Source organism: Mirounga angustirostris, unplaced genomic scaffold, assembly GCF_029215605.1.
Source record: "Mirounga angustirostris isolate CCGP_5_RB_7025 unplaced genomic scaffold, mMirAng1.0.hap1 SCAF_5, whole genome shotgun sequence".
In the NCBI taxonomy this organism is placed as follows: Eukaryota; Metazoa; Chordata; class Mammalia; order Carnivora; family Phocidae; genus Mirounga; species Mirounga angustirostris.
The window spans coordinates 4,476,278-4,493,549 of record NW_026991713.1 but is presented as its reverse complement, the minus strand read 5'-3'; the positions used below and the strand labels follow the sequence as shown (position 1 = coordinate 4,493,549).

Below are 17,272 nucleotides of genomic sequence, written 5' to 3'. Positions count from 1 at the left end.
GACAGGAGGGGCCGTGGCTTTCCCAGAGAGGCCAAGAACCCAACACAGACACCCACTGACGGGCTCCGGACTTGAAACGAGGGACAGGGTTACCGACACCCCCATGAAACGTGATGCTGTTTTCTACGTCAGCCTGCGTTACCTGTTAAAATCCGATGCAACGGCAAAGTGACGTAGGTCAAGTGTGCATAGAGAAGGAAATTTCCATCCGCTCTGTTCAGCTTCAGCCAGGACCCGACCAGAGACCGCCCCGTGCCAGACAGGGACCGAGACCGCAGGTTGGTGGCATTGTGCAGATCCGCTAGAGGGGAGAAGGCCGCGTCAGGGAGGACTAGGAGAGCACCTCCCACCCCAGGAACCACCTCTGCCTCAGCCTGGGCCCTTTGCCACCAGCCCCTCCACGCCCCATACCTGCCCCAGAGCTGCCAGGCCCTGGCCTGTGACCACCCCCAACTCCCCCCTGCCTAGCCAGCCCTCCCCTCCCCTCCCCTCCAGCTGTCCCTGACCCCTCCAGCTGCCCTAGAGAGGCTCTTCCGTGGGGTCTGGCTTGTCGCCACATCGTGTTACTTCTCCGCTTCCCCGTGGCCCCGTCTGTCACTGGAACTGAGCACCACCAGCCTGCAGGGCCCAGGGCGAGGCTGGGAGGACCCATCACCAGGACCCATTCTTCTGGGTCACCCAGAGAGGCAGGCTGGGTGGTTATCAGCCCTTTTCTACTGATCTGGAAAGGAGCTGAGGGGGGGAAGGCACTTGCCCAAGCACACACAAGAGCAGGTCAAGGCCAGGCCCGTCCGTCTCTGGGCCCTGGCGCTCAGAATAAGGGCTGGTGTCTCTTCTGTTCAAGGCCACAGTCCCAGCTCCCGCCAGCACCACCCCCCCATGCTGTCGGCCATCCCTTCAGCCCCCCAGCACACACGCAGGGTGCTCACACCTTGTCTCTGACAGCCAGCCTGCCCTCCTATAGTCCTTCTCCACAGGGACCGCTGAGCGGTATTTCAGTATGCGAATCTGACTTTGTCACTAGCTTGCTTAAACCTTCCAAGGGCTTCCTGCTGCTTAGATGAGGGTGCCCCTGCCCTGCCCCCCACCCCAGCTCGCTGGCCACAGGGCAGTGAGAAGCTGCGGGTCTGCCAGGAGGGACTGCAGGGCAAGCGGGGGTTAGCCTGGGCCCCCCGCCGGCTCCAGGCAGAGACGCCCAGGAGGCCGCCAGACAGAGAGTGGGTGAGCCCCGCGGAGAGCCTGAGGGACGCCCCTGCGCAGGTTCTGGAGGGAGGGCACTGAGGACCAGCCAAACCTGAAGGCACGAAAGGCGGGAATGAACTGGAGAGCTCACCTCACACTAGGCAAGGGTTTCTCGAACCCTCTGTGTGGAGCAGTCAGACCATCAACTCGGGAAAGGTCTGCAAGCCTCCTGTCCTGCCTCCTGTTCTGACCCGGATCAGAAGCTCCTCGAGGCGGGGATTTCTGTCTGTCCATCCACAGCTCCATCCCCAGCCCTGAGGGGACCCTGACACCTGCTGGCCCCCCGGACGTGAATGCGAGGATGAACCCAGAGGGCCCGGGGTCATAAGCAGCATGCTCACCCCCGCCGTTGTCCTCGCGGAAGAACTCCTCGCTGTCATTGGCCGAGTGAGACTTCTTCATCTCAGCGATCCGGTTCCGGGGCACCTTCCTCTTGAGGGATGGGGAGAAGAATGCGGGCCGGTTGTTCCGCTCCGGGGTGGGGGGCGTGCTGAAGGAGGTCACCTGGGGACAAAGAGCCATAGTCACCAGAGCAGCCTGTCTATACCGCCTGGGCCCTGATGCCACCCGCCGGAGGGCCGGCCTCCCTGGGGCTGAGCGGGTGCTCGGAGCCGGCTCCAGCTCAGGGAGGGCAGAAGGGCCTCAGCTCCGCCCAAGGGGGAGCCGGGTGCCCTCTGCGGGCCCCGAACCCTGGCCGGCCGAAGTAAGACTGCTGACGCCACTCAAGCCCCTGCCACGGTACACGCATCCATGGACGCGTCCCAACCAATCCACGGGATGGGAACTGGTATGAAGCCCGTTGGACCAATGAGGAAATAAGGTGGGACAGCGACCTTGACCTGCCCAAGGTCACCCAGCAGGATGGGGGCAAAACCAGGATTCGGCCCAGGTCTTCTGCCTCCTAAGGCCATGCTCCTCACCCCAATTTCTTCCCCTTGGCTAAGATGCCCTCCCATCCTTCTCAGCCCCAGCACCCTCTGGTGAAGGGCAATGGCGAAGCGGCCCAGGCCTCCATCCCCTCGTCTTGTAACCACACTCAACAACGTTCTGCACAAACACGCACAGCCACGCAGGGTCAGGCGGGAGCAGCACTGGGGACAGACAGGCACACAACACCGCTCCCTGCCCTCAAGGAGCTCACAGTCTGCTGAGGGGCGACAGACTCGGAAAGTGACAACCACAGACTAAAGGCTGGTTGCTGAGACAGAGAAAAGGAAGAGCAGGATACAGGGGAGCACAGAGCAACAGGAGTCCACAGCCTGGGAAATCAGGAAAGGCTTCCTGGAGGAGACGCCGCTCGAGGTGGGTCTTGAAGGACGAGTAGGAGTTCGCCAGGTGAAGAAGGGGGGGAAGGGCGTTCCAGGCAGAGGGAACTTGGCCCATCTCCTCCCTCCTCCCCATGCAAACAAGAATCTGAGGAACAAGGTGAGCTGGGACTGAAACTTCAGGAGCCCCGTCAGCCTCCTCGTCACGGCTTCCGACATCAATCAAAGTCCTGGCGGCCGCTGGGCTCCAGACGGTCCTCCCATAAGCCAGGGAAGTTTTCCAAAGATAGAGAAAAAAAACAAAACACCAGAGACCACAATACACACAGAGTCTGCATTTGTCACGAGCTGGTTACAAATGACCCCTCCAGAAAAGGGGGACACGCGACAGTAAGCACAGAGGTGGCAGGGGCCCAGGCAGCCCCCAGGAGGTCAGGCCCAGCCACTGGCAGCTGTGTGACCCTGGCAGGTCCCTTCCCTTGACCCCGGGTCTCCCTGCTCCCCTGAGCCAGGAACCATGGCCTTCACCCCCAACTACCACCCTGGGAGGGAGAGATTATCACTCCCATTTGGTGGATGGGAAGAGCCAGGCTCAGGCAGGTCTGGTAACATATCAGCAGTCGGTCAGCAAACGCGTGGCCGGAAGCAGCACCCGGGCCGGTCCAGCCCAGAGCCCAGGCCACATCTTCACGAGGACTTCCACAGATACATTCTGCAGGGCCTCGGTGGGCAGTTTAGGACCAGGGAGAAGAATTAGACTCCGTTTCTCAGAAATCAGCTCGGAAATGTATCAACAACCGCTACTTGAAAGACGAGAGAGGCCCCTGCTTGGAACGCTCACCCATGTCTTTGCAAAAAAAAAAAAAAAAAAAAAAGCCGCACGGACTGTTTCTATTTTGCTTTTCAATCACATTCATTGCAGAAGGAACAAAACGAGAAAGGACATAAAGAGGAGGAAGAAACACACTGACCACCTGAAGATATGCATGGTTAACAGTCTTACAGAATGAAAAGTCTAGCAAACACACGCTGCCTTGTCTGGGGCACGTCAGCACTACAGCGTGCTTTATGTCCTTCAGTCCTCTTCCCCAGCGGATCACGCCCGCACCAGCCGCTGGCTGAGCCTCCCAACACCAGTGCTCCCCATTTCTGGACGAGAAAACAGGCCGAAATCTGTCCCAGGTCACCTGAGCAGCAACACCTGGACTCCAGCCCAGTCTCACCCCCAAGCCCGTTCCTGCAGATGGGCTGGCCAAAGCCGCTTCCCTGCCCCCAGCACCCACACCTTCTTGTCCCCTTCCGAGCCCCACTGCTCTGAGCAGCCTGCGGGCTCGAGACTTTCTCCCGCCCGAGCCCTGGGCCCCAATGGGGGTCCTGGGAATGAAGCTGCCACTGACCTCGGCTTCCCACCCCTGGGGAAGGATGGTGGCCTAGAAAGAGCAGGGCTCAGAGGCTCGGTGCTGTCACACGAGAGCCGTGAGACCTGGGGCGGCGCCAGTCAATCCATCAAGCCTGAGTTTCCCGGTCTGCAGACGGGAACGCCCATGTCTACCCACCGGGCTGCTGTGGGGACTCCCAATACTCGAAGATGCACACCACCTCGTAAACAAGGGGGCCGGGCAGAGGGAAGAGCTGGGTGGTCCGGGACCCCGTGTTCTCTCCCCGAGCCTCACAGGGCGGGAGGGGAGGCTGGTTCGTCAGCATCCCCAGGGCACTCCCCAGGTCGCGTGCCCAGGCTCGGCCAGCAGGCCCTCTGAGGCAGGTGCCGGGACCAGCCTGGGTTTCCCTTCAGCTGGGCCCAGCTGCAGCGGCAGCTCAGGGAAGCAGGAAAAGCCCTGGCCCACGCCCTAACCTGCTGTGTGACCTTGGGCAAGTCCCGGCCCTCTCTGAACCTCAGCCTGCTCCCCAGAGGGTGGGGATAATGACACCTACCTCACCGGGGGACTTTAAGGATCAGGGAGGCGGTGGGAAGCGGATCCGAGGGACGAGAGGCCCCTCCCTGAGCTGTGCAGCCCTTACCCGCTCATGCATGGGTGAAGCCGGGCTGGAATCCTCTTCGGTCCCGCCGGGGGACGTGTCACCAATAGACACGCGGCTGACTGCCATCTCCGCATGACCCTTGCCCTGGGGCCCCTTCATGCGCACAAACTCCATGTTGTTGTACTTGTAGAAGCCGAACGACATCTTCTGTGCCATACGGGCAGCCACACTCACCTGCGGACAGGTGGGAGATGGCCTGAGTCAGCCCCCGTAGGGATGGCCTCTTCCTGGGAACACGGGGTCGCGAGGATGGCTGCCCCTCACAGAGTGGCCCCTGAGGGCAGCCCGCTTTCCTCTCAGGGCGATGGACCCCGCTGGCCAGGGCCCCCCCAGCAGGCAGGGTACTGCTGGAATACTCGGGGCTCGGGCGGACGCTCCTCCCACCGCCCCATGATCCATGCCTCGCAGCAGGCCGAGCGCCAGCCTGGGAACACAAGCTGCCCCGGGGAGTCCGAGACCACCCCCCACCCCTCCCCTGGGAGAGGCCAGCCTCGGTGGGGGAGGCCCAGCTGCAGGAGAGCCATCTGTCCACCTGGGTTCCTCCCCCACCCCACCACCAGGGTCCATTTCGGGAGTGTTTGCACGCGGGGTGGGGCCACCTGTCGCTCCGATCCAGTGTGTCCAGGTGAGCGAGGAGGGACACAACAGAACGCAGTCCCTGAGCCACCTAAGAGGGGCCCGGGGGCCGCAGCTGCTCTGAGGAGCTGGGCAAGGCCGGGGGGGGCCGGGGAGGGCCTGTCCTCCCACTTACTCGGTTGTCATACACCTTCTTGAGTGCCTCATAGCGGATGGAGCCCTGAAAGATGACCCCTTGGAACAGGTTGGTTTTGTCACTGGCCACCAGCTCCACGCAGACCATCTCTCCCTCCCCCACCGTCATGTCGCTGAACACCTGAGAGGGGGCATAAGGAGGACAGCTACGCACCACGCAGCCCACAGCCTGGCTCCCCGGCTCCACCCCCTGCCGCCCTCCCGCCCACACCCCTGCTCCAGGGGCTGTGCACCGACCCCACTTCAAGGTCACACGGACTCAGGTTCAAATCTTGGCTCTGCCACGAACGGGCCATGCCAGCCTGGAGACGGCACTTAGTGCCCTGAGCCGAAAGTTCTCCAAGGCACCAACCAATCGAGAAGAGACCCTGAAACACAGGCGCCCGTCTTCGTGAGTCTCCCCTGGGGTCCTGACCACCTCTAGGTGAGTACCAGCACCGCTATGGGGACCTCGGCGGCAGCGGGGAGCAGCTGGGCAGGAGCTGGGCAGGGTCGGGGGCAGGGTGCCTGGTGTGGCCCGCGTGAGTCACTTTCTGCCATGAGTCCCAGTTTTCCCAGCCTGAAAACAGAAGCTTGGCCCAGAAACTCCCACAGCCCCGCCCCCTCTGACACCCTAGCATCCCGTGGCGTGGAGGCACTTGTTTGGAGGTTTATGGCCATCCTAATGTCTCCTCCTGCCCGGGCAGCCCTTTTATGTAGGAGTTTATGACGCATTCTCCCATTCACGAGCTGGTGTGATCTTCGACCCCGACGGGTAAGTAGGCCACGTGATCATGACGCTCATTTTACAGCTGAGAAAACAGGCTCGGAGCTAGGTGAACCCCACTGGCCCCAGTCCAGCGCCAGGAAGAGCGGGGGCCACAGGGACAGGAGTCAGGATCGCCCCACTCCCCACTGCCCTCGCGGCCCTGACGAGGGGCCTGGGGAGACATGCTGGGCACGAGCAGCTCACCTCCTCGAAGCTGTCGATCATGAAGAAGATGTTGGGGTAGCTGATCTTGGATTCTTCCCCCTTGCTGTCCATGGGGTGTTTACTGGGGGACGCAAACACTTGCTGAAAGGAAGGGCATTTGAAGGACTGAGTGAGGCGAGGCCCTGCCCTGCACCCAGGCCCACAGCCACTCAAGGGACAGGTCACTGTGGTCACACGGCTCAGAGCCAGGCCAAAGCCAGAGGGAACCACTCTGCGAGGCGCTAGACGGGTTTCCAGTCAGACCTGCCCCTCCAGGCAGGGAAGCAAGGAGGAGGAGGGAGGGGGGGAGGAGGAGGAGGAGGAGGAGGAGGGAGGGGGGGAGGAGGAGGAGGAGGAGGAGGAGGGAGGGGAGGAGGAGGAGGAGGAGGAGGAGGAGGAGGGAGGGGTGGAGGAGGAGGAGGAGGAGGAGGAGGAGGGAGGGGTGGAAGAGGAGGAGGAGGAGGAGGGAGGGGTGGAGGAGGAGGGAGGGGAGAAGGAGGAGGAGGGAGGGGAGGAGGAGGAGGAGGAGGAGGGAGGGGAGGAGGAGGAGGAGGAGGGAGGGGAGGAGGAGGAGGAGGAGGAGGAGGGAGGGGAGGAGGAGGAGGAGGAGGAGGGGAGGAGGAGGAGGAGGAGGAGGAGGGAGGGGAGGAGGAGGAGGAGGAGGAGGGAGGGGAGGAGGAGGAGGAGGAGGGAGGGGAGGAGGAGGAGGAGGGAGGGGAGGAGGAGGAGGAGGAGGGACGGGAGGAGGAGGAGGAGGAGGGAGGGGAGGAGGAGGAGGAGGAGGGAGGGGAGGAGGAGGAGGAGGAGTGGAGGAGGAGGGGGAGAAGGAGGGAGGGGAGGACTCGTCTCCCGCACCCAAACGCTGAGCAGCCACAGGGCTGCCATTTCTGGGCTGAGCTAGCAGTCGGGGGCCTGGGGGCTTACCTGGGATTTCTTCTTATGGATGTGGATGTCCCCCCCATCAGCGCGTGTGCACACAGCACAAGTCACCATGTAGTCCAGCTGGAAGAGAGCGCGCAGCACAGCGTGCGTGCAGGGGTCGCCCGGCCGCCCGCAGCAGCCCCGGCCCCACCACGCCCCTGTACCTTCTGCAGGATGAGGTTCAGGCAGACACTCTCCTCCCAGTCGATGTCAGGGTCTCCAAGGCCCGGCAGCTTCTTGGAGTCACGCCGGTATACCTCTACCTCCACCTCGGGCTCAGCCTCGGCCAGCTGGGGGGGGCAGGGCGCAGGTGAGTCCTGGCGCCTTCTGCCCGACTACCGCGTGGGCAGCTGCTAACACAGACGTGGACTCCAGCCTGGCTTCTCGGTCTCCAGCTATGTGGCCCCAAGCTAATTAAGAAGGGAGCCTCCGGGGTGGTCCCTCGGTGGCAGCAGGGCATGGGGATCCCAGCCTCCTGTCCCACGCACACTGCTTCTGTTCAACCTGCCCGGAGGTGGCCGTCCACCCATCCGCCCACCACCACCACCGGCCTAACACAGGAAGCCCGCAGGTTGCTATGGCAACTGGGTACCAGCTCAGCTGCAGGCTGGGGAGGGGGCGGGAGGCGGCCCCGGCTTGCCGCAGAGAGCCCGCGGTGCGCAGGCGCCTGCCCGGGGCGCTCCTTGCTTTCTGTTCTTTTGAGTGGTGGGGGCAGAGAGGCTGCTGGGGAACGGCTGTCCAGTCTCCCCATTTGTCCCTCCCTGCTCACCCTGCACCCTTCAGGCCTGCAGGGTCTCCCCACATCGCTGCCCACCCCCTGCCCTCCAAACACTACAGACACCACACGGTCCCCTTTTGTAGGTGTCGGGTCACGTGTGTGCCTGGTGCCCCCCCCCCAACACCTCCTAGGCTGGTCCCTCCAGTGGGAATGTCCTTAGGCCGCCGTGGACCCCTCTCTCTGTCCTACAACACTGAGGCCCGATGTCACAGCTTTGTCTGTGTGGGCTCCCGGCTGTCCCCCGTTCTCTCACTACTGCAGCACTGACCGCTCTGTGATCACTCACGATGCTGTCTGCTCCCTGAGGACAGGGCCAGGTCTGAGTCATTCCTGGGCTCCCAGTGCTGGGGGGAGGGGCATCTGCCTACAGCTCACTGCAGTGTTCGATGGAACATTCTAGCAAGTCAACAGCTGGACAGCCACATGCCCCTGTGTACTCAGGCTCCCCGGGCTGACCTCAACACCCCCAAACCTTCCAGGAAGTTTGCACATGGTCCCAGGACTCCTGCTCCAAACTCCTCAGTTCTGGATCCAGGGAACTTTTCTTCCTACCTCTTCACCTGGCCTCTCCCTTCTCCTGCCTCCTGGAGAATTCCAGGTGGGCTGAGCTAAGAAAATCATCCCTAACCAGAGCTGGGGCCTCTCCTGGCACCAAAATTCAAGGTCCAGCTATCTCAGATCCTTATTAGAGCCTCTGGTCTCAGCAGGCTGCCTTTGGGAGAAGATCAAGATTTTGCAAACAAACAAACAAACAAACAAACAAAACAACCCCAAAAAACCCCAACAAACAAAACCCAAAGTCTGCAGCAGATGCCACAGGCCAGTGGTGCAGGCTGCAGGGCAGAGGCCACACCCAGCTGCCCCCTCACTGCTTGCCCTTGGGCAGAAAGCTCCCCATTCCAGTTCTGCAGGTGAGCCCTGGCGGTAGAAGCCCATGCCCCAGGGCCAAGCTGAGAGAGGACAGCATGCCCACAGTGGGCGTCCCTGGCAGTGAGGCTCCCTAGGTGCTCACCGCCCTCTGCCAGGAGACTCATGTGGTCACACCATCCCACACATCTTGCCTCCCAGGTGTGCGCAATGAGAGGACCTTAACCTCACTGAGCATCTGCCCAGCCCCCTTCCCAGGACAGGCTGAGCCGCGGAGTCACAGGGCAAGTCGGGGGAGACAAAGCTGGAAAAGCTGGTGTCTCAGCTGCACCCCTAGACAGGGCGGGCATGGTGAGCAGGGACTGAGGAGCTCTGGGCCAGCCTCCCGAGGTGCTCAGCTCATGGATCTCTCCACCAATACCTGCTCCCCCCACCCCCAGTTCTACCCACTGGGGCCCTCTCTTCATCCCTCCCAGAGGGCACCCCCTGCCCACACTGAGTACAGCCTGGGTCCCTGCCCACCACTGAGGCTGCTCTGCCCACGCCTTCCCAGCCTCTGGTCACAGGTCCAACGGCCCATCCCCCTTCTCATCCTGCTGGACTTGGCTCCTCAGGTCCCGCGTCCCCGCTGGTCATGCCCTCTCCTCCTGGCACTCCATCTGGCCAGCCGCTCAGTCTCCTGCTGGTCCCTCCAGGGTCAGGCTAACTCAGACCTCTGTCCTAGGCCTCTGTGACTGTCACACCTCCAAGTCTCCCTCCTCTTCCCACAAATTCCCATGGCCCCAGGTACCATCTTGGAGCCAATGGTCCTAGACCTCTGCCTCTGTCCCCGGCCTCTCTGCTGAGTTTCAACCCACAGGAGATCCGCCACTGGAGGACATCACCGTCTGGATGGCCCACAGGCGCCTAGGACTCAACCTGTCCAACACCGAGCCCTGTCCTGTGACAGCCCCAGACTCACCCTGAGCCCACGGCAGACCAGCTCTCTGGCTGCCAACATGCAAGTCCCTGTGTCTCCTTTGAGCAGGCACCAGGCCTGTCCATGTGCAGGACACCTAGGCTGTATGTGACCAGCTCCAGGCACACAGCAGGGAAAGGGCTCCATGCACTTGACACACAGGCAAGCTCACAAGCCGTGGCCCAGGGGTCAGAGGGCACTGGACTTGGAGCCAAGGTGGCTGTGAGTTCCATACCTGCCTCCATAGCCCTCCCATTTTTGTGATTAAAGGCAAACAGTGCATTCCCCTGTTTGGCATACAGGTTGCTTACACATTTTACAAACTAGTAGCGTTTCTGAAAAACAGAAGGGAACAGGCAAAGGCTGTTTTATTAACTCCTCCACACACCTAAACTCAGTGGACGAAACACCTCAGCTCAGTCACTGTATCCCTGAGACCCTGGTCTCCCCACCTGCCCTGCTGAGTTGCGGGGAGGACACAACAGGTTCGAGAAGGAAAGAGCTCAGCACCGTGCCTGCTGCATGGTGGGGGCTCGGAACTGCCGGGCCTCCTCATCATCTCCGTGCCCCTGGCCAGGGAGGACCCTGGACTCTGGGCTCGAGGCTTTGCTCTTCCGTTGATTTACTTAATAGCATGCTGGCCAAACCACCTCGCCTCTGAACCTGTCTCCTCAAAGGGACAACAGTGATGTCATCACTGCCTGTCAGGGCCCTGGTGAAGATCAGTAGTAACGTATACGCCCCCCCCACCAGCTGGCACCTGTGACCGTCTCCACACGGCTCCTGGCACCCAGGAGGTGCTCAGTGAACACTGTTTGCCCCGATGACCTGCTTGAGGTCTGCAGGGAAGCCCACCTGGGCGGCTGAGGGCAGACCCCACAAGGACGCTTGGCTGGGGCCGGAGGGGGCTGCTCACCTTCCTCCCGTCCACGCTGCCCTCGCTGCCCGGGTACGCCAGCTTCCGGCGCACATAGAAAAGCATGTCGTCCTGCCGCGGCGCCCATTTCTCCATGAAGTAGGTAGAGAACATCCAAGTCCAGAAGACGATGCGGTCATCCTTGAAACACCCTGCCGAGGGAGGCCGGAGAAGAGTGAGAAAGGATGGGTCAACCTGGTCCTTGCATGTGACCTTGGCCAGGCCGTCTCCCCCTCCTCCCCACCCCAACCTACATTTCTGGTCAGAGGTCTGCTGGGGCTCCGTGATGTCCAGAGCCCCCTGCTCCCTCACCGCCCCCCCCATGCCCTCCTGGCCAGGGGACAGGGGCTCAAGGACACCTCCCAGCAGGCCCAGTGCCTCCGCCCAGAGAGCCTGAGCGAGAGCCCCGGGCCCCAGCCCCACAGCCCGGCAACTCCAGCGTGGATGAATCAGCAGCTTGGTGGGGCAGGAAAGCCCTAACAGGAGGCGAGAGGCAGCGTCACTGGCTGGCTGGGCTGGGAGCAGATGGCTCTGCAGGGAGCTCCAGAGGCGGGCACCACCCTCGGCCAGCATCCCCCACCCCCGCCCCAGGCTGCGGCAATTCCCACGGAGAACCGGACTTAAAGGAACCGCGGCCCATGCCAGCCAGCCTAGGCCGCCGGCAGACAGCAGGGAAGGCACCCACCCCCTCCCTCACCCCTGCGTGTAGTGGAGCCTGTCATCGGCCAGATCTGTTCTCCCTTGATCTTCCTTGGCGGCTGGCGGGGGCGGGGAGGGCTCTTCTTTTTATTACAGATACTGTTTCTTTAGGATCCGTAAATCTCTGTCGTAATCCTTCCCGCAGGAGGAGAAAAAGCCCACGGGCTCTGGTGGGAAAGACCCGGGTTTCTGCTCCCGCTCCGCCGCTTGCTGAGGGACGGCAGGCAGGCCGTCTGGCCTCTCTGGTCCCCAGGTTCCTCAGTGAATGTCGACCACCCGACACCTGGCAGGGAACCGGCACAGACAGAGCCCGGGCCTGGCACAGAGCAGGCTCAACCCACGTGGGCTTCCTCCCTATCTGGGCAGATCCGACGCAGTTTCGAGATATGCAACGGAGCTATTTCTTATAATCAAAATATGAAATTGTTGCTGGTTTCTTCCTCTCTTCTCCAGAAAATACTTTACCACTGTGACCTAGTCCTCGTACTTTGGTGGCAGAAGGACCTAATCCCCAGCCTTAGAGATGGGGAACCTGAGAGGCTGCCGGTGCTGGGCCCCCTCCCCGCCATCACAGGCAGTTCAGCGGCCCCGCCAGGTCCCCTGACTCGCCTCCTGGGGGCTCAGCCATCAGGCTTTGGAAGACGGGGTCGCTTGCAGAAAGCCCAGGCTTTGTTCATTTCAGCCACACAGCGACCAAAGAACCCAGACTCCAAACCAGCCCGTGCCCCCTGTCTGGCCACCACCCGCAGCCTGTGGCCCACACCCCCGCCCCACCCTGTGTGGCTCCCGGGGGAGGAAAACAGAAGGGGTCTTCCGATCAGAGGTCCGGGTCAGTGGGCCTGCCTGTCGGCCCCCGGCGGAACCAAGCCCCCTATCTGCATCATCCTGCATCACTGCTTAGAGGTTCCTGCCACGCTCTGACAACAGGACGTCACACCACCACAGATCCCCTGCAAAGGTGAGCAAAGGCACCCTCCCTGCGGGTCCCGGGAAGCTCCCCAGAAGCATCTCTGCTTTGATGAGCAGGGCTCACGGCTCAAACCTCCCCACCCGCCACAGAGACGCAGAGGGTCGCCACCAGTGTCTGTCCTCAGGGCCGGGTGCTGTCTTCCGCAGGTGATCCCTTTCGTTGTGCTAACAGAAGTCACCTGGTAGTAGCCCCGCGGTAGCCGGGCACCCAGTCAGCGTCAGTGATGATGAGCAGAGCATCAGCTGCGATTCGAGACACGCTAGCCTCCTGTGGGCCCCGGGCCACAGACGCCACGCAGGTTATCACCTTCAGCTGTCACCACTGCCCCCAGCACAGAAGAGACCGGCCCTCAAGAGGTTCAAGGACGCTCTCAAGTTCACAGAGTTAGAGACTGCTGAGGCCCTCGGACCTGTCCGACCCCACACTCCGGCTCCGGAAAGATGCTCCGCGCTACGCTCAGCAACCTGGCGAGATGAAGGAACCGGATGCTCCCCGCCACTGCCTGGCGAGCAGCTGTCCCGCCCTGGGAGCGCCGTGGACCCCGGGAGCGCCGTGGACCCGGGGAGCGCCGTGGGTGGGACGGCTTCCCAGGCTGGGGGATGAGGGGTCTGGTTTCAAGAGGAAGTTCTGGATGTGGCACAAAACATGCACGTGCGTGCTCTCTATCAGCCTACGCGCCCAGCGGGGGCCGCTCGAAGGGTCCGTTTCCCTGTCTGACAGCGCCGAGAACACCTTCTCCACAGCTCACCCACCCCGGGTCAAGAGGACAGTCTGCAGGCCCCAGGGGCCGGAACCACACTGCCGGCCAGCATTTATTCCAAGGCCGCCCTCCCTATCTGGGCCACACCCAAACCAGATCTCGCAGGAGGCTGGTGCCAGGCCCACGCCAGTTCCACCACACAAACGCTCCCCACCAAACTCCCAGCAACCGGAGGCCAAGTCCTTCTCCCCACCCTCACTGCCAGCCCTGGCCCGAGCGAGCACCACCTCAGCCCCGACAGCCCACCCTCCACACCACAGCCATGGGATCTTTATTTAAGCATCTTTCCCTGCCTGCCTTAGAGCCTTCCCATGGAATTCTGAATAAAACCCAGAGTTCCCACCGACGCTGCATGACAGCCCCGTCCCCACTCCGTCCCCGTCACCGGCCTCCAGGGCACGCTGACCTGAGCCCTCACCCCCTCGGGCGCTTTGTCCCTGCTGCTCCTCAGCCTCCACTCCTCTGCCCTGGGACCCCAGCCCAGGCAGCTCCTCACTGCATCCCACTTAAGCTGCAATGTCACCTCTTCACGGAACCTCTCCTGACCCCATACTAGACGTGCCCCCTGGGTTCTCCCTGTCACATCATCTGGTTTTACTGCTGTCACAACCTCATCACCCCTGGTGTTTTCAAGTTTGCTGTCTGTCCCCTGCAGCAGGAAAGCATCCCAGGAGTTGGGACCACCAGACCTCAGAGCCCAGCAAAGTGCCGGGCATGCAGCAGGCACTCCATAAATGCTGGCTAAATAAACAGCTTAGCCCAACTGAACAGGCTCAGGGAGGGGGCAACTTGCCCAGGGGCCCACAGTCGGGAGGTGGCCCAACCAGGGCCATCCACCTGAAGCCTGGGCCACCTTCTGTCAGTCACAGGGCCTGACTTAAGAAATATCTCCCAAAGAAGCCCTCTGCGTGCAAGCCCCCCTCGCCGGGCTCTCCGGGGCCTGAAGCGATGACTCCACAGTCAGACCGTGGGGAGCTGCATGGGGCGGCGGGTGGGCCTACCGCGTGAGCTGAGAAGGTTCAATGGGAGAGAAGAGGAGCGGGTGTCCAGCCTGGGCCGACCCTCATCCAGCCTCCCAGAGCACCTGCTGCCACGGGGCGCCCAGCACCTGCGAGTTAGGAGACCCAGCGCCAGGGAGCTCCGAACACAACAAGGGGCTTAGAGACTCGCCGCCCGCTGTGGAATGCCGCACAGACAGAATTCATGAACGTTACTATTTCAGTTCCGGCATGACCAGCCCAGCAGGAAGACAGTCAAATTCCAACACACCTCCCTCTAACGTGAGGTGAAGAAGGCCCATCGCAAGACGGAAGAGGCATTCAAGGCAAAGAGCCGCCAGGACAAGCGCCAGAAGGGGCCGTGGGCATCACCGTGGTGGAACAGGCCCGCAAGACCATCTCGACACCCGGGAAATCACAAAGGTCAAGAGCTGCCCTCCTCAACATCTAAAACTGCCCTCTTGTCCAAGAGAAGCATCCCTGAAATGAAAGGTAGCATGAAAATCGGGGGAGAGCAAGGCGAGGTTAAGTAAGAGGTGTCCGTAATATACAAAGAACTCAGATCACAGCAAGTGATGAAAGGAAATGCCTACCGACCCTAACAGACAAATGGGTAACATACCAAAAAGGAAATGTAACTGGTTAACAAAAATGTGGGAAAGCACGAATCTCTCAAGTAATCAAAAATTCATTACAAACAACAAGCTGTCATTTGGGAAAGGGCAAATTTGGTATTTACAAAAATCCCACTTCGGAAAATGGGCAGCTTCTTATAAACATCTATTTGCCGGTGATTCAGCCACTCCTAGGGACGTACCTGGGAGAAACGAAGCAAGTGTCTCTGTAAACGCTGGTACACAGATATTCCTAGAAGGTTTATTCATAATAGCCCCAAACTGGAAACCAGGAGAGTGGACACGTGACACAGCCCCTCGGTGGAGGGTTACTGGCAGTAAAACCAAACTACTGAGCCACATGATACCACATGACACCACGGGTGGATCTCAGAGCCGGCTGAAGGCCGACACAGAAGGCTACATACAGGGCTTCTGCCCACAGTGACAAAAAGCAGATCAGGGGTGCCTGGGGGGCTCAGTCGGTTAAGCATCTGCCTTCGGCTCAGGTCATGATCCCGGGGTCCTCGGATCGAGCCCTGCGTCTGGCTCCCTGCTCAGCGAGGAGCCTGCTTCTCCTTCGCCCTCTGCCACTCCCCCTGCTTGTGCTCTCTCGCTCTCTCAAATAAATAAATAAAACCTTAAAAAAAAAAAAAAAAGCAGATCAGTGGTTGTCCCCACGCATTGTTTCTCGTGCTGGTGGTTTCACAGGTCCATACAGCCAGCAAAACTCATCCAAGTGGCCACATGGACCACTTTGTCTTACGTGAATCACGCTCTAATAATGATAAAAAGTTGTTAAGAGCCAAAGCTGGCAAGGGCATGCTGCCCTGGGATGCTCATATATTGCTGGAGAACAAACCACTCTTGCCTTTGTGAAAAGTAAACGGACATTCTCCTACTTCTATGAATCTACTTTATGCAAGAGAAATAAAAACAAACACAAAAATAAAAGGCGTGTGCACAAACCTCTTTCCTATGGTTTTACATGAGAGCCAGTAATGTAACCCCAACGATAATAACGAAGGGGAAAAAGGAAAATAACATTCTGTGCTGACATTCAATCTAGTGAGTTACGATCCATCTGCTAAGCCAAGTCTTCGTCCCTCCTCAAGGATGCCTATGAAGAGCACAGGCGGATCCACGGGCTGTGTGCAATCCGATGCTCAGGGAAGAGCAGAGCTTCAGCCACGGACACGCGCAGACACGCGGACCCAGCTGCCTGGGCCACGTGGGAACCAGCAGCAAACACGCCAATGATAGGGGCTGCTGAGCCTGACCGGGAATAGCCTCCCTTTCCTCCTTCTCTCTCAGTATTGGTAATAGGCCAGTGATACCTCCTCTTCCGTGAACACACAACGTCCGATGCATGTCATCAGGCTGATGAAAGAGATGCTCCACGTCCAAAGTGAGGGGCGAGGGCGAGACCGGGGGAGAATTCAGGCTCCTGGAGGCACAGAGCAGCGTCTGGATCTGCAGTCAGACACACCTGGGTTCGGGTCCTGACTCAACTCCGCACGAGCCGGGCAGCCACTCCACGCAACCTCTCTGAATCTCAGTGACTGCATCCATAAGATGGGTCTAACCTGCCACCCTCCCAGAATCGATGGTGAGGACCGGGTGAGAGGCCGACAGGAACGTCCTTTGTAAACGGTAGAGTCCCATCCACATGTGGGTTCGTGGGGACATCCTGCACTGCTGCTCTGCGTGTCTCTGTCCACGACGTGGCCTTTCCCCAGGCCTGCCCAGCAAGAGATGCCCTAGGTCACAGCCCAGGCAGTTGGCACCCTGGCAGAGAGGTCCCTAACCTCCCCAACTCCCTCTGACCGTCTCCTTGCCATCCGGCTGCCGTGGCAGGAGGTTTTCAGGACCCTTGAATCCAGTGGACAGACTTGTGGGACAGAGGCAGCCCCTGATGCTGAGCAGCTCACCTGGGCCCCGCCACGGACCTCCACGCCTGAGGGCCCACCTTCCCTGCTGGCCTGGGGTCCTACAGCAGCATTCTAATGGTCTCCTTTCTCATTATTCGTGGTAGTTATGTTCTGCAAAGTAGCCAAAGACATAGGATGAGCTCTACCACACCCATGCTCCTAAGGGAATACAGGGGGAGGTTCCTGCAAAGCCTCTGGACACACTTCCACCAACCAATCAGCACATAATCTTGTTTTATGTGTGTTTGTTTCGTGACACCTGATTTCATATAGAGTTGGTTTGCACTATAACTTGTGCCTGAACGAGTCTAAGACTGGTTATCTTCTCCACAAGGGCTGGTCGCAGCCCTCTCGTGCCTGGGACAGATTCCAGCCTTATGCCTGGGGCCACTTTAAACAGCAAAATCACCAACACGGTGCACAAAAATGCAAAATACAAGCACTAAATAGTCCCCAAACGGACACTTGTGTACCACATGAGCTGATATGAGGCCAAGCGTCACCTTGTTTGACCTCGGGGGGAATGTGCACCCACTGAGCTCCTCAAATTTTTCACCACTTTGTGCATGTCTGTAATTAACCTCAAAAGT

At 60.3% G+C, this 17,272-nt stretch overlaps 1 protein-coding gene and 1 long non-coding RNA gene across 4 annotated transcripts in view; one reads left to right on the top strand and one right to left on the bottom strand.

Moving 5' to 3' along the window:
• Positions 1 to 17,272, bottom strand: part of KIAA0930 (KIAA0930 ortholog) — a 37,416-nt gene that overhangs the window by 4,692 nt on the left and 15,452 nt on the right. Inside the window, exons 1-9 of one of the 3 annotated variants that reach the window (XM_045872349.3) lie at positions 11,408 to 11,447; positions 10,711 to 10,862; positions 7,356 to 7,481; positions 7,195 to 7,272; positions 6,271 to 6,372; positions 5,299 to 5,439; positions 4,527 to 4,721; positions 1,584 to 1,746; positions 143 to 301 (exon numbers count right to left, since the gene is read on the bottom strand). In XM_045872349.3, the coding sequence (XP_045728305.1) occupies positions 143 to 301; positions 1,584 to 1,746; positions 4,527 to 4,721; positions 5,299 to 5,439; positions 6,271 to 6,372; positions 7,195 to 7,272; positions 7,356 to 7,481; positions 10,711 to 10,862; positions 11,408 to 11,432 (1,141 nt within the window). In that variant the 5' untranslated portion in view covers positions 11,433 to 11,447. Of the gene's footprint in view, positions 1 to 142; positions 302 to 1,583; positions 1,747 to 4,526; positions 4,722 to 5,298; positions 5,440 to 6,270; positions 6,373 to 7,194; positions 7,273 to 7,355; positions 7,482 to 10,710; positions 10,863 to 10,964; positions 11,299 to 11,407; positions 11,448 to 17,272 lie in introns of those variants that run through there. The other 2 variants (XM_045872347.3, XM_045872348.3) reach the window with 2 other exon arrangements.
• On the top strand, positions 5,438 to 15,722 carry LOC135364375 (uncharacterized). Its single transcript, XR_010411278.1, has 3 exons — positions 5,438 to 6,072; positions 11,863 to 12,367; positions 12,469 to 15,722. It is a non-coding gene; the product is annotated as an uncharacterized LOC135364375 (long non-coding RNA).